The sequence below is a fragment of the Nicotiana tabacum genome, chromosome 9 (genome assembly GCF_000715075.1).
Source record: "Nicotiana tabacum cultivar K326 chromosome 9, ASM71507v2, whole genome shotgun sequence".
Taxonomy (NCBI): domain Eukaryota; kingdom Viridiplantae; phylum Streptophyta; class Magnoliopsida; order Solanales; family Solanaceae; genus Nicotiana; species Nicotiana tabacum.
The window spans coordinates 69,383,661-69,406,226 of NC_134088.1; the positions used below are offsets into that span (position 1 = coordinate 69,383,661).

The window sequence follows — 22,566 nt, forward strand, 5'->3', positions numbered from 1 at the left end:
TAAAAAGAGAAAAAAATAATTAATTTTGTCTTAAACTTCTAAAATGACAAATAATTTGAGACAACTTTTTTTAGTAACCATGACTATTAATATGAGAGGGAGGGAGTACATCATTTGGTGGTAGACATTTTTAAATTTAGATTTGCTTTCTTTATGGTGCAAGAAAGTCTGGAGCTCTTTAAAGATCCATTGAGCTTTTACTGTAGCTTATATTGGAAAAGAGCAGAATTAAGACTCGTTTGTTCATTTTTTTTTTCCTATTCTTCGACACTCATCTTCAAAATATTGTTTGGTTATAAATTAGACTATATTTAAAACTTCTTTTATCACCTTTTCAAGTATAAATTCATTTCCCCTTATAAAACGCAATATTATTTTCAATTATAGTTTCAATACTCTTTTTCATTTTAACTCTAAATATTACTTTTTTCAGAACTTATAAGTAATTTGTATGTCCAAACGCCCTACTGAGTATAAGGAAAATTGCAAATGAGAGAGAGAGAGTTGAAAAAAGTACAGTATAGTAAAAGAGTGGTGGAGTGAGAGTTGATGCATGTGTATGTCTGGTTTTTGAGAATAATTAAGTGTGGAAACTCTGTTGGTAATGTCTCCTTAGGTAACTGGGTGCCCCCCCCGGGGTCTGTGGCCTTTGCCGCCAACCAAGGAAACAATCTCTTCTACTGCACCTCTCTTCCCATTTCTTTAAAAGTAAACAACAACTGCACTTCACCATTTCTTCTTCTCTCTCTCTCAGATAACTCTTGCAAATTCAGGTTATGAACACAAAGGTAGTACAGTAATCAGTTGAGTTTGCTAGGAAGAAACTTCTCAAAATGAAGTTCATGAAACTTGGATCCAAACCTGATACCTTTCAATCAGATGGGAAAAATATCAGGTTACACTTCAGATTCACTGCAATTGTTTTGGCTTATTTGTCTAATGTTATCCCCTTTTGGCATTGAAGGGTTTGTATGTCTTTCTGAGGAAAGGATTTCAACACATTGAACTCTAATGTTGTACGCCCTAACAAAACCAGAAAACGAAATGAGGGGAAATTTATTAATGTACTTTTGTTCACTTCTCCACTTCCAATTGCATAACTGTCTTTTTGTTTTTTGTTTTTATACCTTTTTACAGCTTGGTCATTTAATAACTTAGAGATTTGAAGCATAGTATAATCTTCAGGCTTATCTTTATCTTTTCTATTGGCTATTGCATTTGAAAGCATTTCACCTTGCTCTAGGGATAGTGGATCAGCTGCTTCAAATGTTCTCTCAAGTACAATGCTCATCAACTGATTGTAATTTCAGTGCTTACTATATAGTGCCTGAGGAGTTTCTTTATATTAGTCACTCTAGTGTCGTTTTCTTATTTATAGCTGCCCCAAAAATCAACATAGCAAGTTTTGTACATCAGTATAAGCATTACTACGGTATAGTGGGGAGTAGTATGATTACCAAGGAGGTTATGAGGTATTTGCGGGAAATTAAAAGGTTTTGATAATTGGGAGAGATTATATTATTAATTCTTATGACGCTGTTATCTTCTTAATTCATCTGGTTTTGGAAATTGAAAAGACGTCAACAGTCATGTAACATCTTGGTCCTCTGATTAATCTTGAACCTTTGTCAAAAGGATGGTTAATAAGGTCAAGTAGATATTTTCTGTTGAATGTCTGTTGGTTCTAACTTAAAGGTCAGATGTCACCTATTTCGAACACGGAAGAAAAGAAAATATACTACACATTTCTTTTAAAGAAAAGAATGATGCCATTTCATTTAGAAGAACAGTGTGGAGAACAAAGTCCGTCAGCTCTTTCAAATGAAATAGATTCCATTCTCTTTAAATTACTGAAATTCAGCTTGCAGGAACCAAGAATACCAGCATTTAACTCAGTTTTTATATCTATTCTCAGTATGTTTTAGTCTTATCTGTGAACTCTAGCTATCTATCTATATTCATAACTGATACTCTGATAGTGTTTAAACAAGTTTTCAACATTAAAATTTCCTTTAGTGCAGATATGTTGCTTCAGAGTTGGCTTCTGACATCATTGTTAATATAGGAGATGTGAAGTTTTATCTGCATAAGGTAAACCTATCTGACAATTAATATATGTGATCTTCCTCTGCTCAAGATTTTATTAGATGATCTGCCAGCTGGTTCTTGAGAAATGAAATAACTGAGAACACTTTTGTATTTGTTTAATTAGCGAAGGGGGTGGTAGTACTACATGAAATGGCACTAGAACCCCTGACTGAAGGGAGTTAAATCGATTCTCCTCCTAATTAAAGCAGGTTAAGAAGTACAAAATGCTAGATCTGTTCCTAGGCATGCTTCAGACCTTTGTTGCGCGGACTCCCCAAAATGTAGCCGCACCCGTGTCGGATCCTTCAGAAATGCACTACTTTTGGAGGATCCGACACGTATCCGGCCTCATTTTCGGAGAGTCCGAGCAACATAGCTTCAGACTGCTAATATCTGCATTAGTGCTAATTGCTTCCTAGCATGGATAATTCTTTCATTAAGTTTGTGGTATTTATAGAACTGGTGTTAATCTGGTGTTGCTAATGGTTCAAAGATATTGCCCCATCTATTTTTGAAGTCAGTTCAGCTCAACTTTGTGTTTATAGAACTGTTAAGTATCACCATTGCATTTTTACAGTCATTGCAATGTAGGTGTTAATAAATTTAACGATGGTAAAAACTATCAAGCAACTAAGCTTCTCAAACAATGGAAATGCCTATTTATAAACTGCTTGTTGGATTGCCCATATTCATTTTCTGATAACTCCTAATTGGTGAAAACTGCAGTTTCCTCTTATGTCCAAGAGTGCTTGTTTGCAAAAGCTGGTAGTGAGCACTAGTGAAGGAAATGGTGATGAAGTTTATATCCATGACATTCCTGGAGGGCCTAGTGCCTTTGAAATATGTGCCAAGTTTTGTTACGGTATGACTGTTACACTGAATGCTTATAATGTCATAGCAGCAAGGTGTGCTGCAGAGTATCTTGAAATGCACGAGACTGTTGAGAAAGGAAACCTTATTTACAAGGTCGATGTTTTCCTTCACTCGAGCATCTTCCGAAGCTGGAAAGATTCAATAATACTTCTTCAGACCACTAAGTCATCTCGGTTACATATGTGTGAGGAAGTGAAGTTGATCAGCCACTGTATCGATGCTATAGCATCCAAGACATGTATTGATGTTCGCAAGGTTGATTGGTCTTACACCTATAACCGGACAAAGATACCAGAGGAAAATGGAAATTCGAATGGAATTAGAAGCCGTGTGGTGCCAAATGATTGGTGGGTTGATGACTTATGTGAGCTTGAAATAGATCTTTATAAACGGGTTATTGTCAACATAAAGAATAAAGGGATTGTTTCCTCAGAAGTGATTGGAGAAGCTATTCAAGCTTATGCTTCGAGAAGGTTGCCAGGCTTTAGCAAGGGTGATGTCTCCAGATCACGCTCTATATTGGATACAATTGTAAGGTTATTACCTGCTGAAAAAGGTAGCGTCTCTTGTAGTTTCTTGTTGAGATTGCTAAAAGCGTCCGTTTCAGTAGATTCTGGAGAAATGGTAAAGGCGGAACTAGTAAAAAGAATAGGGCAGCAACTGGAGGAGGCTTCTGTCGATGATCTTTTGATTCGAGCTACAGATGGGGAAGCGACAATGTATGATGTCCATGTCGTTCACAAAATACTAGAAGGTTTTATGATGCGTGATGAAGATTCTAAAACTGAGTTGGAAGATGGTAATGACGAAATTCCAGAGGTCAGAAAGCCAGGGCTTGACGCAGAAGCTTCAAAGCTCATGGTGGCGAAGCTAGTTGATGGATACCTTACAGAAATTGCCAAGGATCCTAATCTCCCTTTGTCAACATTTGTTGGTCTGGCAGAGATGGTAACAAATTTCCCTCGCCCTCGTCATGACAGCCTTTATCGCGCAATTGATATGTACCTCAAGGTGAGAATCTGTTGAAACATCTATGAAACTTGTTCAATTACAAAAAGAATGCATCCTTCCCCTTCCACCCTTACATGTTTTTTGAACCACAGGTGGGCAAAATTTCTGCATATCATACTTAGGCAAGTGCTAGTGATAATAGATGGTGTCTGGTAAACATATCTTAAGATCTTTTGGACCCAAAAAAAAAAAAAGAAACCTGTAAAGATCACGGTGTTAAACTTATTTCTTTAGTTAAAGAAAGACTTTGCAATTGATAACAGTAAACCACTGAAGTAATATTTCCAGGGTGTGACTTGTTGTGCAATAGTCTAGCATTTCCCATCTTACATACAGTGGTAGCAGAAACTTGATTTATGCTTACCAGTGAACTTTTCCTTGAAAATCTGAGCTCAATTTTAGCTATTTATTAAAATTAATTTTCTTGACTTCTTTTCAGTTTTGTCTGGAACTAGAAATCAAAAACTCGGTCTAGTTTTGAATAAATTATATGAAAATGTAGTATTTCTCAGACTTGGGGCTATATTTCTATCTGCAGTGTTGGTGCTTTGTTGGGTATTCAGTGTCTTTAAGTCATCTCTAGTAAAGAACACTTGCCACAACTACTGCTAAAAAAGGAAATGTGTAGTGTAAATAATTCCTACTCTCAACTAATGAATATGCTTATCGGTCTCCTTGTGATGTTGCAGGAGCACCCTGGGATCAGCAAGATTGACAGAAAGAGAATTTGCGGGCTGATGGACTGCAAGAAGCTCTCTGTTGATGCATGTACACATGCCGTGCAAAATGAGCGGCTTCCGTCACGTGTTGTCGTACAAGTTCTCTTTTTTGAGCAAGTCAGGGCCAATGCATCATCAGGTTGCAGCACCCCGGATCTGCCCAAAGCTATTAGGGACCTTACTGCTGGTGTTTCATATGCGAGCTCAAGATCAGCGACAACAAATACAGAAGACTCGGAGGTTACAGCCTCTGCTGAAGAACTGAGGGCATTGAAAGAAGAGCTGGCAGCCTTAAAGTTGCAAAATGGAGGACTAATTGACAAAGTTAATGGTGATACCAAACGTGCTGCCACTAGTAGAATGAAAGGCTTGCTTTCATCGAAGAGAATCTTTTCCAGAATCTGGTCAAGTAAAGGCGGTCAAGGGGAAAATAGTGGGTCAGATTCATCGGAGAGTCTTGGTTCTGCCAGCTTAGAAGAAGCAAAATACACACCTTCAAGAAAAGGAAGACATTCAGTTTCTTAGTCCTAACTAGAAAATGCATGTAGTCACTAGTCTTGATGGGGTCTTTTCTTTTCTCAGGATTCCTTTGGGGTTTTCATTAAATGACCTTAGCATGTCAAAACTAGTCATCTTAATTACTCTGAAACCTCTTGCAAAAATGAAGGATATAATTACACAAAGTCTAGGGTAGGAAACGCCTCTATGGGCCAAAAGAGAAACAGAACTTTGACGTATATATGTTCACTGGTTCAAAATTAGCTATCCATGTGACAATGAGATAACTCTTTAAAGCATGGCGGTGACGTCCAAAACAGACCTCGATAAGAGATGCTATGGTTCCCAATTACTAACGCCACCATTCTTGAACTATTTTTCCCAAAATAATCAAGATAATAAACTAGTCCAATTCTAAGTCACAGTCGAATCATGGTGTCCTCATAACGATTTTAAATCGGGTCAAGTAATTCCTTATTTCAGCCCGAAGTACTGTTGTTTGACTGACCCAACCTTGTCAATCTTTCCCAAGAATAACAAGAAATAGGGCATAAACAAATGCGAGCTCAAACAATTGAATTCATTAAAACTGCAGCCAAATAAATAGAATAAGTATCAACGATTTAGGAATATTTACTCAAAATCGCCCAACAACGGGTTCATCAATACCCTAGATAGGGAATGTAGCTACTCATGTTTGTACTAAAAAACATAATGACTATTCTCAAAACAATCTCCATAATAAATGAAAAATATAAAAGTTGAGATAAACTCTTCAAATCTTCGATTAGGATGGTTTTTGGACTCTTCCAAGCTCTTACTTGTTTCGAAAGTAGTGTTCTCTTCTTTCCAGGTTGAGATCTTGGCTGAGGAGGCGAAAAGAAGATTCTATATCGTGTAAAATTTGGTCCAAAGACTAAAATATCCTTATAATATTTGTCCAAAAATTTCTGCTTGCGCCCCAGGCTCGCGCCGCGCGCGCACCGTGCGCTCTGCATTTGACCTTGTCCAGATGAGCGCACATTAGAGGGAAAATGCGCTATTTTTGCACTTTGTCCTTTTCTTCAATTTGAGCAGATTTTCGTCCCAAAACTTCAAAAATTTCTTTAATTCTTCTTTCAACTCCCTATCAACCAAAGAGCATCAATTAGGCACATTTTTGCTGAGTTTTAACCACTAAACTATTCAAGAATACTTGAGAATGAGGTTAAACTACTATTAAAATAAAGAGAATTATGCCAAACATCACTACCCCACACTTAGGCTTTTGCTCGTCCTCGAGCAAAGAAGAGAAATGGTTCAATCTTAACATATAAGCAATCAAAACCAGTTTAAAACTTCTCAACAAGCAGATTTCGCGGAGATCAACCATGAAATTCAGAGATCCTTTCTTTTACTCATACTCACACATTGAAAATCGAAATTTCGTGACCACACAAATTCCATAAATGAGCAGTAAATGGGGGAACATGGTCACAACTCTCAAAACGACCGGTTGGATCGTTACATGGACCATAGGTATGGGACGTGTAGTGCACGCATAAGATGAGGTTTAGAATTGAATTAGAACGCTTCAGGTAAACAACTTTAACATAGTAATTGGATAGTAGGAGATGATAGTTTGTGCATGCTAGATAATATGAGTACCCCTACCCTAAGGGAGTTGCGAAGTATTATTTATGTTACACGGGGTGATCCTTTAGGTTAAAATACTTAGGACTCCCCCCTTTATATTGTTCACACTTAGTCATTGAATTTAGAACAATTGAGTTGTACCGTGTAACCTCTAAATACTTGTACTGATTATCTTTATTGTTGCCCGATTTTCTTTACACTTGTTCATAATAGAGCCTTTAAATTCTTTGTCTTCCCTCGCTTATATGATCACATAGGACATTTATAATCTAATAATCCACATAGTATGAACTTCGGTCAGGACCCACAGTTGTGGACCTCGAAGAGTGCCTAACACCTTCTCTTTGAGGTAATTTGAGCCCTTACCCGATTTTTGGTGACATGAACTAGTTCTAATTAGAGTCATTTGCAAATAGGTATCCTAACGCATCTTAAAACTATTAGGTGGCGACTCTCTCTTTTAATACCCATTTACAATGGTTGTCACACGTTGAAACCCGCTTTTGCGAGCAAACCGGGTGCGATAGCATGGCGACTCTGCTGGGGATTACAATTAGGCTCTTACCATAACGAAGTTGACTTATGTGGATTATTTGATGATATGCACATCCCTTACCTTATTTTCCTTTGTTTGTTTAAATTGTTATGACATACACATCCCTTCTCTTATTTTCCTTTATTTGTCTAAATTGCTATGACATGAACATCCCCTCCCTGTTTCCTGTTATTGCTATGACATGTACGTCCTCTCTCCCTTTCCTTCATCTTGTTTAAGACTGTTTTATTATGTCTCTCTCATCCCTATTTCCTTGATTGCTTCATTATGTTCTTACACCTTTTCATGAGTTAAACTGACTTCTCTCTTTTATCTTTCTTTTCTTTTCTCTTCTTCCTCATGTTCATCTTTACCATATCATTTACTGTTTTTATACACTTTTATCATGCAAATATTTGGCAACATGTTACTATTTTTGCATAAAGCATGCTTTCAACATCGTACTCCACTCGTGCTTATTATCAACATAGCGACGCTTGATGAGTGTTCATGCTTTCCTAAAAACACTCATTTAAACCGAAAAGGCTTATTTGCTGTAGACTAATCGAATAGCGGTGCAGTCGACGGTCCCGTACCTTTCTCTCTCAAGTTGTCCACTTGAGTGTACCAGTCTCGACTTCTCTAGAAAACCATACTCCGATTTGAAATGTACATGCTTCATGCTAAACCTAGTACGGATTGATATGTCATTGACATAACAACCCGCTTAGATGAACCTTGTCCAAAGTGCAACGGGATTTCCACAGTCCTAAAGGACACCATCATATTATGTGCATTACTTGAACAAAACGTGTCAACATGCTGATCATTATTGCGTGAATAGTCAAATCTGGAGTGGGAAAGGACTAACTTTTATTTGTTTGCAGAAAATGAAACACGAAATCCCCAAGTTCGGTATGGTCCAGAATATCCCGCCTTTGCTAATTGGCTGGTGGAAAGACCTTGCACCATGTGACAGAAACCATGTAAGAAGAGTACTTGGCGACCTGCCATCTTTGCTGAATATTCGACCAAATAGCGATCTGATCGAGGCTGCTACCAAGTTTTGGGAAAAGAAGAGAGCTATTTTTCGATTTGGCATTATAGAAATGACTCCTCTCCTGGAAGAAATAGGGGTTTTCGCCAAGTTACTATGGGATAGTCCAGGACTATTGGTGCTAGAGAATTGTACTCCACGCAATGTTTTGAAGATGTTGGGTTTTAAGAAGAATAATGAATTGGTCTGTCTGAAGAAGTCATACATCCCTTTTGAATTTCTCTATGAGCGTTATGGGCATAGAAAATCATATCGCCTTCATCATGAGGAGCTAACCATTACCTCTTTGGGATGGGTGCACTGCCGGATTTATGTTTTCATAGTCTGTTTCTTTTGTTTATTGATCTTTCCGATGTAAGGGGGAAGAATTCATACTCGCTTAGCCATGGTCGCCAGGACCTTAGTAGAGGGTATCGAGGGGAAAAAGTACACTATCATCCCGATGATCTTAGCTGAGATGTACCGTGCTATGGATCGGTGCAAGCATGGGTCCGGACACTTTGAGGCTTGTAATCTCTTGCTACAAGTTTGGCTGCTGGAACACTTTCAGAGGGGTGAGTATCGCCAGGAGCTTCTACGAAGGCCACTGAATGACTACACAACCAGTCATCATCCAAAGAAGATGACATTCATTCCAGACATGTTTGCAAAGCCTAGAAATGCTGTAGGCTGGGTGCGTTTCTTCAGTAATCTGACAGACGAGCAAGCGCATTGGATGTTTGAATGGTTTCCTAGTAGTGAGTTCATTTTGAGATCCAAAGGAACTACTCATTTAGTACTAATCGGACTACGAGGCATCTACCCTTACACTCCTATAAGGTAATGAGGCAAGCTGGAAGGAAACAAGTCATACCTCGGGTTTCCAACATGGTTCAATATAAGGAAGATTTCAAAGGGGATGCCATCCCAGTCAAGTTCGAAGCGCAACACATGTGGGAACCAAAAGATAATCGTGGAAGGAGAAACCATTGAACCAGACAGGTATCACGCCGGTCATATGTACTATTATCTCTCATGGTTGGAGCACGACATAGCTGGGGACGTCAAACCGGGAGTCAATCTGAAAGATAGAATCATAGATGACATGGCTGAAGCACAGGTGAAGTATAAGAGGCTACGCAAAAAGGTGTTCGAGTTCAAAGCTAAGCATCTGGAACATCATAAAGTGAACATGAAGGCGATAAGAGAATGGAAAGAGATTTCCAATAAGTCGACAGAGAGGTTGGAATATCTAGAGCAAGGATTAGTGGAACTGGAAGGGATGATAAGAAAGAGGCTTTGGGATTGTCAAGGCATTGGCAATGATGAAAGAGGGAAGCTGGAAAATGCTTACTTGCTACTGGACATGCGTGATCTGGGGAACCTGATTGATGGGGTCAAGAGAGCCAAGCATGGAGAAGGTCATTCAAGGACCAATTAGATTAGGAGATAATGTCCTTTACTGCTTTCTAGATTAGATTAGATTTCGATGTAATAAGGCTTAATTCCATTAGTGACTTTATTATTAATGTCGATTTAGTGAAAGATTGATTTGGCTTATTTTCGCACTAATGAAATGAGGCAAACACTGGCATAAATTTTCTCCAAGTCTATGTGTCGCTTAGGCTTACCTCAGGCATAATGAGGTCCTTAAATTAGGACGCGAATTATTGCATAACCTTATATGATATATGTGTAAATAGTGCAAACACTCTTTTACTTCGTCTTACTGACTTGATTACCTTTTGCTTTTTCTTTCTTTTGATTATCCCCATTCCCAAAAGTTGGTTCATGCATTCTTGCATCATCAACATACCACACCAGATCCATAGGTCATCCACCTCCTCCTCCACCTAGCGACCCGAAAAGTAAAGGCAAAGGCAAAGGCAAAGGGAAGATGGATGATTTAAGTCGTATTTGAAAAACAATGTTACCATGGAGGAGAATGTTGAAACCTCAGATAGGAGAAGTATGCCCGGACAAAATGAGTTAGTCTTACATTTGGAGCAGAAAATCCTGGAGTTGCAGGGTGAGCTTGAGCAGATCCGATATATGGCAAACCTCTCTCTTAGCCTAAATGTTCCTAACATCAACCAACAAAACACAAGCACTCAGAATCAAACACCACCACAAAATACACAAAACCAGAATCCACCACCCATAGCTCCGATTCCTCCCGCACTGCACCAATATCACAATCTCGCACCTTCCTAAAACCTTAACCCACCACCAATGCAAGCCCCTCAACAAAACCACCATCACCCGACCTAATATCCGCAAACCACCACTTATCACACTCCTCAAAATGCACCACAACCTACCCTCGATCCCCCTCAAACCTCAATCAATGATCACCCATATTCCCATGTTCCAAGAACTCATCAAGGCATATCGATATACATGGAAACCTTACCCCATACCACAAAACAAACCCTATACATACCTAAGCTAACAGAGAAGGACCTGCTCATTCAAAACATGACAGAAGAACTCAAGAAACGGGCAGGGAGAGTCCAGAGTATTGAAGGTGGGAAGGGTGTTGAAGGTTTAAACTACGAAGATTTGTGTATCCATCCATATGTAGAACTGCCAGAGGGTTAAAAACTTCCCACGTTTGAGATGTTTGATAGCAATGGTGATCCAAAGGTGCATCTGAGAACCTACTGCGACAAGCTTGTAGGAGTGGGTAAGAATGGACAAATTCGTATGAAACTGTTCATGCGAAGTCTTATAGGAGACGCCTTATCTTGGTATATCAGTCAGAGTCCGAAGAAGTGGGAAAATTGGGTGAGCATGGCATCAAATTTCATGGATAGATTCAAGTTCAATACAGAGAACACGCCAGGCGTTTTCTATATCCAGAAGCTCAAGAAGAATCCGACAGAAACCTTTCGCAAGAATGCTACTCGTTGGAGATCAGAGGCCGCCAAGGTAAGGCCACCACTTGAAGAATAACAAATGAACAAGCTCTTTGTTAGAGCTCAAGATCCGCAGTACTATGAAAGGCTGATGGTTATCGAGAATCACAAGTTCTCAGACATCATCAAGTTAGGAGAAATGATATAAGAAGGAATCAAGAGCGGGATAGTGACTAATTTTTAGGCACTACAACCCACAAACAAAGCATTGCAATCAGGGGCATTTTGAAGAAGAAGGAAGTAGGTGTCATGATGGTAGCCTAGGGCCTTGAGTCTCCCCTTTTGTACCAAACACCTCCACCCACATATCAACCATCACCTCCAAAATACCAATACGCTACCACCACCTACCATGCCTATAACACCTATCCTGCATATTAACATTCACCTCCACCCTCCCGGCAAAACTACCCAAAGCCATGACCAAACTTTGAATGCATAGATCCCAGACAATACACCCCAATTGCTTAACCCATAACCCATCTGTATGATAGACTTAAGGCCGCTGGTTACGTCACCCCTATTCCCGCTGTTGCTGTTGAGAACCCTTCCCAGTGGATTAACCCCAACAAAACTTGTGCCTATCACTCACGCATGAAGGGTTATACCATTGAAGAATTCCGCATATTGAAGGACAAAATTCAGTCACTGATCGACACCAAGGTTATACAGGCAAATGAAGCCGCACTGAATGTCTGTAATAACCCTCTCCCGGATAATAGGGGCGAGGGAGTAAACGTAATAAAAACTGATGAGGAATGGGACCAGGAGGGATCCATTGGACTTATTCGAGAGGGGGATGCTCTTAAAACTTCTACTGTCACCCTCTCACTAATTGTGGTGCAAACCCAGGCACCATTTGAAGTCGAGGTAGCTACACCATTCATTGTGATGGTAGATCCCACACTGTCTTATAAGTCTGATGCCGTCCTATTGGATTATTTTGTATAGGCAAGAAGAAAAATAAAAGCCAAGATGGAAGAGACAGGTGCTGCTCAAGGTATGAATAGAACTGGCAGAATTTATACACTTGAGAATCTTAGAGAAATAAGCAAAGAAGCTGCATCTAAGCCATCTAGCGTTGAGACGAGCACTAACAATATTTGGAGGAAGGTACAGGCAAGGGAATACTCAGTTGTTGATCACCTGAACAAGACTCCGGCCTAGATATCCATTTTGTCACTGTTGCAAAGTTTAGACGCGCACAAGAATGTCTTGATGAAAGTGTTAAATGAAGCTTATGTGCCCACCGGTATCACTAGCGGGGAGATGGATAACATGGTCAGACAGGTGCTGGAGAGTCATAAAATTACTTTCCATGAATATGAGTTACCGCCAGAAGGATTGGCTAACATGGTCGGAAGATTTGGAAGATAATATAATACTTGAGGAAATTGTCAAAGAAGTAGAGAATTTTGAGAACAAACCAAAGTCCAACTTGGGGGAAACTGAGACAATTAACTTAGGGGATTCTAAAATAGTCAAAGAAACTCGTATAAGCATTCATCTATCACCGTCAGAGAAGGAAGAATAATATCAGGTTTCTAACGGAATATGAGGACATTTTTGCATGGTCCTATGATGACATGGCTGGGTTAAGCACATCCATTGTAGCTCACAAGCTACCTACCAACCCCATGTGTCCGCCGGTAAAGCAGAAGCTCTGAAAATTCAAGACAAATATGAGTCTAAAGATAAAGGAGGAGGATACCAAGCAAATCAAAGCCCAGGTCCTTCGAGTGGTCGAATACCTAATCTAGTTAGCCAACATTGTGCCGGTTTCGAAGAAAGATGGGAAAGTCAAAGTGTGTGTTCGATTATCGGGACCTAAACAAAGCAAGTCCCAAAGATGATTTCCCGCTACCCAACATACACATACTGATCGACAACTGTACCAAGCATGAACTCCAATCCTTTGTGGATTCTTCGCTGGATATCATCCAGATTTGGATTATCGAAGAGGACACCGAAAGGACAGCCTTTATCACGCATGGGGGATATATTATTACAAAATGATGCCACTTGGTTTGAAGAATGCTGGAGCCACCTACATGAGGGCTATGACAACTCTTTTCCACGATATGATATACAAGGAAATATAGGTGTACGTGGATGATGTTATCATCAAATCTAAAAAGAGGTTCAGATAACATAGCAGACCTGAAGAAGTTTTTGATCGACTTTGAAAATACAATTTGAAGTTGAACCCTGCAAAATACTCCTTCGGAGTCCCTTTTGGGAAGTTACTGGGTTTCATTGTTAGCCACCGTGGTATTGAGCTAGACCCATAGAAAATCAAAGCTATTCAGGACTTGCCACCACCAAAGAGCAAGAAGGACGTGATGAGTTTTCTAGCATGCCTCAATTATATCAGCCGTTTTATAGCACAATCAACAGTGATATGTGAGCCAATCTTCAAGATGCTGAGGAAAGATGCTGCGACAAATTGGACCGAAGAATGCCAGAAAGCCTTCAACAAAATCAAGGAGTATCTGAGTAAGAAGTTCACACCTTATGAGGGCTGTTACTCTTTGCTGGAGTGCACTTGTTACGCTTTGACATGGATAGCCCAGAAGTTAAAATATTATTTCTATGCGTACACTACATATCTTATATCAAAGATGGATCCACTAAAATACATCTTTCAGAAACCCATGCCTACAGGTAAGTTAGAAAAGTGGAAGGTATTGCTAAGCGTGTTCGACATCATTTATGTGACTCAAAAGACAGTCAAGGGGCAAGCATTGGCCGATCACTTAGCAGAGAACCCCATAGACGGAGAATACAAACCATTGAAGACATAGTTTCCCGGCGAGGAAGTATCATTTGTAGGTGAAGATATTGCCGAAACATATGACGATTGGAGGATGTTCCACGATATCAAGGAGTATTTGGAGAAAGGAGAATACCCAGAAAATGACACACACATTCAGAAGCGCACGCTTCAAAGATTGGCCAACCATTTCTTTAAGGGCGGAGGAATTCTGTAAATTCCAAGACGCGTGATTCCTTTTTTATTAAGATTAAGACAAAAATATCAATTGCAATGATTTGATAGACGTCTCATTGGGATAGATATAGATGAGAAGGACTCCTGACTTGGGATTTCTGCGATGCATCGAGGCCAAGGAGGTATCTAGATTGCTTGAAAAAATACATGCCGGAACTTGCGGACCTAACATGAACGGGTTCGTTCTAGCCAAGAAGATATTAAGAACAAGGTATTTCTGGATGACCATGGAGACATACTACATTAAATATGTTCAAAAGTGTCACTAATGCCAAATACATGCTGATATAATACGAGTGACACCCAACGAACGCAACGTAACGAGTTTACCCTCGCCTTTCTTAGCTTGGGGCATGGATGTCATCGGACCAATTGAACACGCTGCTTCAAACGGACACAGGTTCATTTTGGTGGCTCTAGATTACTTCACAAAATGGGTTGAAGCCGCTTCCTATACAGCTGTGACTAAGAAGGTCATAGAAGATTTTGTCCGGGGTCGTATTGTTTGTCGATTTAGAGTACCTGAGTCAATCATTACTGACAATGCCGCCAATCTCAATAGTGATCTGATGCAAGCTATGTGTGAAACATTCAATATCAAGCATCGGAACTCTATAGTATACATGTCGCAAATGAATGAAGCCGTAGAAGTTGCCAACAAGAACATCAAGAAGATATTGAGGAAGATGGTGGACAACTACAAGCAATGGCACGAGAAGCTGCCATTTGCTTTGCTCGAGTACCGCGCCACTATTCGTACATCAACTGGGGCAACCCCCTATCTACTGTTCTACGGTACTGAAGCTATTATACCTGCCGAGGTGGAGATTCCTTCCCTGAGAATCATACAGGAAACTGAGCTCAGCGATGTGGAATAGATATGAAGCCGATATGAACAACTGGCTCTCATTGACGGTAAGATGATGAACGTAGTGTGTCATGGTCAACTCTACCAGAATATAATGACAAGGGCTTTCAACAAAAAGGTTAGACCGAGGCAATTCACACCAGGGCAATTGGTGTTGAAACGGATCTTCCCACATCAGGACGAAGAAAAAGGGAAATTCTCACCCAACTAGCAAGGCCCTTACATGATTCACCAAGTATTGACAGGAGGAGCACTTATACTTGTAGATATGAATGGAGAAATATGGCCAAAGCTTATCAACTCAGATGCATTCAAGAGACATTATGTTTAAGATTATGTTTTCACTTTCTATTTGATATAACCTGAACTACAGTTGACCTGATTCCCGTTTAAAATGGGAAAACGTAGGCAACTCTATGGGTTTGGTCATATCATAATAAAATCTTCATTCCCCCTTATGGTCAGAAACTGGGGCGAGATTGCGAGTTCGTCAAATCTCGCATGTCAAGGATCACCAAGAAGTATATCGCTAGAAGTATGCATTTAAACTGGGGCAGAATTTTGAGGAGGGTCCTTAAAATTCTAAGTTGAGGAGGTTGCAATGTCTCAAAAGCATGTCACAGACACCGATTTAACAAAATATTGTTTTTATGAGTCATCACATATTTTGAACAGTTGCATTTTTATATAAATGATTTGTCACAAATGCATATTTCCGAAAATTTTATTTTTGTTGTTATAGCCAGATGTTACCCAGGGTGACTCGAATAAGGCAGCAAGATAAGGAGCAAAGGCGAAACTAAGAATCAAAAGCACGAACCAACCTCCCCCCCCAAACTCACGATTTTTCTTTGGATGCAGGCATAACGAACATGACAAGCATGCTCGTAAATGCATAACAAGAAGCTATCTTTACTGATAGAAGTCACCAAGCGCAAATGTGCCATACTAAGAATCACTCTCTTTCTCATATTCAATCTTCGTCTTTCTCTGCATAGGACTAAGCACTGCCCTAATTTTTGCATGAGGCTAAGTATTGCCTCGATCATTGCATAAGGCTAAGCACTGCCTTTCCTTGCATGAGACTAAGCATTGTCTCCATCCTTTTCATAAGGCTAAGAATTTCCTCCATCATTGCATAAGGCTAAGCATTGGCTTTTCTTGCATGAGAGTAAGCACTGTCTCTATTACATTGCATGAGGCTAAGCATTGCCTCCATTATTGCATAAGGGTAAACTCCACCTTTCTTTGCATGAGACTAAGAATCGTCTCCATTAATTGCATGAGGCTAAGCACTGCCCTCATCATTGCATAAGGCTATACGCTGCCTTTATCTACATGAGACTAAACATTGTCTCCATTACATCGCGTGAGGCTAAGCACTGCCTCCATTATTGCATAAGGCTAAACGCTGCCTTCCTTTGTATGAGACTAAGCACTGTCTCCATTACATTGCATGAGGCTAAGCATTGCCTACATCATTGCATAATGCTAAAAGTTGCCTTCCTTCGCATAGGGCTAAACACTGCCCTCATCACACACAAGGATAAACGGTGCCTTGTCTCGTTCTTGCGTACAACTAAGCATAAGCTATTCCCTCTATCGAACAACACATATTTTCGCATATTTGCATTTCATGGGCTGAAACATCGCCACATTGTCCGAAGGCATCATAGTCTAAGGACATCATCCTCATAGCCCGAAGACATCATGCCATGGCCTGAGGATCTCTCAAAACTACACATAATTATTCAAAGGCATCATAGTACAAAGACACCATCCTCATGGCCGGAGGACACCATTTCATTACCTGCGAATCTCTTATCATACGCTTCATGGCCCAGGACGTCATAGTCTAAGGACATCATCTTTATCGTCCAAAGACAACTCTCATGGTCCAAAGGGAATTTGCATCATGTTTAAAATTTTGAAATAACCCATATATATTCACGCGCATCGTGTTTTAGGTTGTGTAGGTAACTCGGTAGGTAACCATTATACAAACAAGAGCAATTCTCGCTTCGGTTTCCGTTCACAATGTTCACATACTTCGATCATCTCAAACGTAACTGACGATCAACAATTGATTACACTTTATCCCGTAACCGCTCAAATATTTGCCTTATACATCCGTAACATTCAAATTCGCATTCATAGCTTCACCCAAAATTATCCGTTACTCATGACAACATCCTATATAAAAGATCTTTTCTTGAAACGCATAACCATTTTTCAAAATAACTTCATCGGTTTCATTCGCCGTTGGATCCAGAACTACACACAGCCTGATTCCCATGACACTATGGATATGTAGGCAACTCAAGAACCAGGGTTCGGCCCACATTGTTTCAAAACAAACACATCATCCCCACTCATTTCAGACAAAATTGGTCATCATTTTCTTTACCCGACAACTCTTTCATCATTCCCGGGTAAAGAGGAGCAGTTGTTGATCCCCAATTTTGCCCTCATATTTTATAAATATCATGTATATTATCAAAATATCAATTCTTCATATTTTTAAGGCTTTAAAATTGATTTTCTTGCATTTAAATTGTTCAAATATTTATTAATTATCCTTTGAAATTATTTTTGTGATAAATTAATCATCAAAATTTATTATTATACCCAAATATATGTTTTATAATATTTTATTTCATTTTTATATAATTACATCTGTATACTTTTAGGTATATACATAATTGTTTGCAGTAATAGCCTATATTCTATACATAATTATAATTATTACACTATTTATGCTAAAATAGCATTTTTAAAATATTTTTATAATGTTAAGCTATCATTTTCAAATATTTTAATACATAAGTTATATTTGTATTATTTATTAATTACTTGTTATAAATTATTTTCAACAAATTTCATATATTTAATTTATAGCCCAATATAGGGCTAATTTTCGGACCAAATTACAGGCCCAAATACCCAGCTACTTCTCTGATCCCTCAACAGCCCAACCAAATTACCCATTACCTTTGACCCGCACAATTTCCTATTTAACCTTGGACGTTGATCTCAAATGATCAACGGCCCATAATAAATCCCTCATTCTCCTTATATCCCCATAACCAAACCCTAAAGACCATTCCCCTAACCGGCCGCCTTTGCATTCTCTCTACTCCTCTCTTCTTCTTCACGAATCCTAGCCGCAATATCTCTAAATCCTCTCCAAATCCGGCCCAAAATGGAATCAATACATGATTCACTTACTTATTTTGGGATACTTCGCTATTGTGTACACGTCAGTGGTGTTACTTAGTTCTTGCCCTATTTTTGGCAAGAACTACCTTTCAAAATCTGGCCTGAGTGACTTCGATCTTCAAAGATTCAGATGGTATTTTGTCTACATACACTTGAAATGAGGCGATTCTTGCACTCCTAGTTTGATTTACAGTTGGTTGAACCTAACTAGGGTTTGATATCTCCATCTTCTTTGCCGATTCTGATTGCATGAGATCTTTTATTTCCTTTTCTATGTTTAAATTGATTGTCTTCCATGATTGTCTATTTAAATCGATCGCTATATAAACCCCCTTTCCCCACTTCCCCTCTAAGTCTGAACGACTACTGCTACGACTACTACTCACACTATTCTCCCACTTTCATTCATTCTATACTATTATGAGATTTTGATTTTTGGCCGGCTGAAAGCCAAGGCCACTGAATTCTGTTCATTTACCTCCTCCAGTGCAAGCACTGCTCGAGGCCCATTTCGAGGCTCCTGTGAAATCTGAAGCACTATGGGTTTGGGGTTTCCTCGTTCTCCAGTAATCGCATCTATTCTTGAGATTTTGGAGTTCATCATCCTTTGTTTCGTTTGTTCGCAACTGCTTAGTATCTTATGCTCTCGTAATTTCATTACTCTATGATTGCGTGCATTTCTTTGGGTGTTTAATGTTATGCCACTTCAAGCTTGCTCTAATTCTAATTTTTTGCATAGTTAGCTAAGTCGATTCATGATGTTTACTTTATTTACAATTAAACCTGATTAATATTTATCACACTTTGTTTGGATCCCTGGGAAATTACGTCTGCCCAGAATTATTTTCTTCCTGTTGAATCCCTTATGTATCACCTGATGTTCTGCTGCATATTATGTTGTGACACTATCTAAGTGCTTAGCCTAGTATGCTCTTCCTTGACATTACTAGCCTCAATGCATTCCCATTGTAGATATCCAACTTGATCAATTGCTTATCTTCATGTTTAAGTCTAATTAATGACTCAAGACTGTTGCTTATCATGAATCCATAACTTAGAATCTCATAGGAAATTAATGCATGCCCGGAACCTATTGAAATGTGTCTATGGTAAATCTTTCATGTATACCTGCTATTTCCCTGAAATCGACTTGTGATTATATGAATTCTATATGCCAATACTGTTGCAATGCCAAGGCAGACTTGTTCTTTGCTTTGATGTTGTGTGCTCACTGATCGTTTGAGTCTCCTAGGGTGAATTCCAATCCATGTCTAGTTTACTTCTCTTTATGTCGACTAAGACAAATCCCTACCCTCTTCATATGATGGTTGCTTACTTTATTTACCTTAAAGCCAGCCTCTTCTCATCTGAATGCTTACCTATTGGATTTAAAACCTTTGTGTGGTAAATTGTATTTTCCTGAATATTTCACATGCTAAGCTTTGCAAGTTAGTTGTTCTCATTAGGCTCTCATGTTGAAGCTTCCATGTTAAGACTATATCTTACTGGTTCTTGTCTATGACACTACTAGATTTTCATGTTGAAACCCCTGCCTAAAGCTCTTTAAGATAGTTTTGGACCATGCTTTGTTTTGAAACTTTGTTTGAAATAACCCAGTTGCTCTTAAACTCTGTTTCTGGAGTTACAACCATAAACCTTTCCTCATATATACTTTGTGTGCCTTCCAATTTAGTATGATCCTGTCTATATATTTGGTTAGAACTGTTGTTAGTCACAGCTTTAAGAACTAAGTGTTTAAAGCTTCGAAGTTGTTTAATTAATTCTATGTGTAGTTTGTCACCTGCATGGCTAAGTTTGGCATCCATTTGGGTAAGTAAGTTATTCGTTTGGGCCTGGTATGTTGGTCCTGCTTTGGTACTGGAAATCTGAAATACACTGTCCGCACCTGGAGTTTGGGCCTGCTGTCCGTGCAAAGTTCTAAGCCTATTTGAAGGCCCAAATATGTTACTGGGTTATTCTATATTTGTAATTGGGTTTGTGATTGTTCAATATGGTATGTAATAACTTGTAAAATTAAATGATGGGGAAATTAGTGAAAAAGGGGGCTGGGGTATTCTAATGCTTGCATAATAGAAAATATTCCTATAGGATCTATGTGTTTTATTTGCTATTTCGTTTAGCATGCCTTATTTGTCATTTTGTTTAGCGTGCTTTATTTCTATACACTTATAGAATCTTGCCTCTAGGGATCACACACACTTCACTCATACACTATTCAACGCATGTTAGTACTCGCCATACTTGTTTTCTAAGTCTATTACTGTGCACATTTAGACAACATGCCTATAGGATACATAAACTATGTTCTGCTAATGCTCATTTAGATACTATGTCTATAGGGTTTCAATTAATCAATCGGTCACTTCTATTGTCTTGGTACGCTGTTAACCTGGACATCATGACTACATGGTCATAATTAATCAATCAACTACTTTGTTACTTCATTGTGTTACCATACATAGAAATCATGCCTATAAGGATAAAATCTTATAAAGTCAATTGCATCTATCAACTGTTAGAAATCCTGCCTATAGGATGTTGTCACTCGCATAAGAAGTTGTTAATTCTGGGCTCTTGAAGTTGTTTTTACTGCCCCATATTTAGATACCATGCCTATAGGGTTGTAATTCCTTAAATTGCAAATCCGTTAGCCTAAAGCTACATTGCTGCTTGTATAATGCTGGAAATCAGAATCACCCCGGAACCATGCCTATAAGACTTAACAACTATAATGTTTCTTAACTTTGAAATCGTCCACTGCCTAAATCTATCGCGTGCATTTGCTGCTTATGTGTGGGGGTTAGCTTGAGTCTTTTCTTGCATTTATGTGAAGTATTATATGTCTTGAATGCGCGCTAGTTTTATCATTTTTAGCATCCTAAGTAAAGTCTGGAACCACCCAAATAGCAGGTCCAAAGCCTCTTAGACCATAGGCACGGGACGGGTAGTGCACACATAAGACGCGATTTAGAATTGAATTAGAATGTTTCAGGTAAACAACTTTAACATAGTAATTGGGTAGCAGGAGATGATAGTCTGTGCCTGCTAGATAATATGAGCAACCCCTACCCTAAGGGAGTTGCGAAGTATTATTTATGTTGCACGGGATGATCTTTTAAGCTAAAAAACATAGGACCCCCCTCCTTTATATTGTTCACACTTAGTCATTGAATTTAGAACAATTGAGTTGTACCATGTAACATATAAAGACTTGTACTGATTATCTTTATTGTTGCCTGATTTTCTTTACACTTGTTCATAATAGAGCCTTTATATTCTTCGTATTTCCTTGCTTATATGACCACATAGGACATTTATAATCTAATAATCCACATAGTATGAAATTCAGTCAGGACCCAGAGTTGTGGACCTCAAAGAGTGCCTAACACCTTCTCTTTGAGGTAATTTGAGCCCTTACCCGATCTTTGGTGACATGAACTAGTTCTAATTAGAGTCATTTGCAAATAGGTACCCTAACGCATCTTAAAACCGTTAGGTGGCGACTCTTCTCTTTTAATACCCATTTAAAAGGGGTGGCACATGTCGAAACACGCTTTCGCGAGCAAATGGGGCATGACAATACCCATTATAAACTCCCTATTAAATTCGACCCCGATTGTAGTTGGGTATTACAATTGCAATGACCGTTTTCACTCATTATTGAGTGCGGATTGGACGTGGATCAATTTTGGCGTCGTTGCCGGGGAGTTTTTACGGTGTTAACTGTATATTTGAGTGTGTTATTTAAATATCTTCTTTTCCTTATATGATACTAATTTGTTGAAGTGATTGTAGGTACAAAATGGCGAAAGAGTACCTCGAAAATTTTCTATTGGGCGAGGTGGACGGTGAGGAGGAACAACTAGATGACATGCCTCAAGTGCCACAACCAATTTTTTGAGGCCATGGTCAACAGGACAACGTGCCCCCACCTTACCACAACAACCACAAGTGGCACAACACCAGATTTTTTACCCTAGTACCCCCTCGTATTAGGGCGGGAAATGTTCAAATTACCAATGTGATGCTTACTTTGCTTGAGCAATGAGGTCTTTTCACCAGGACGCCGAATCAAAATGATTATAAACATTCATACTTGGGATGAATTGGCAGGGAAGTTTATTGCTAAGTTTTT

The 22,566-nt window shown here is 39.1% G+C and overlaps 1 protein-coding gene across 1 annotated transcript; it reads left to right on the plus strand.

The window, feature by feature from the left end:
• Positions 1–456: 456 nt before the first annotated feature.
• LOC107768918 (phototropic-responsive NPH3 family protein NPY2-like) lies at positions 457–5,374 on the plus strand. The gene is made up of 4 exons (XM_075221734.1): positions 457–895; positions 2,022–2,091; positions 2,815–3,972; positions 4,662–5,374. Exons 1-4 carry the CDS (start codon positions 834–836, stop codon positions 5,214–5,216), a joined length of 1,845 nt encoding a protein of 614 aa, XP_075077835.1. The 5' UTR covers positions 457–833; the 3' UTR covers positions 5,217–5,374.
• Positions 5,375–22,566: the final 17,192 nt, after the last annotated feature.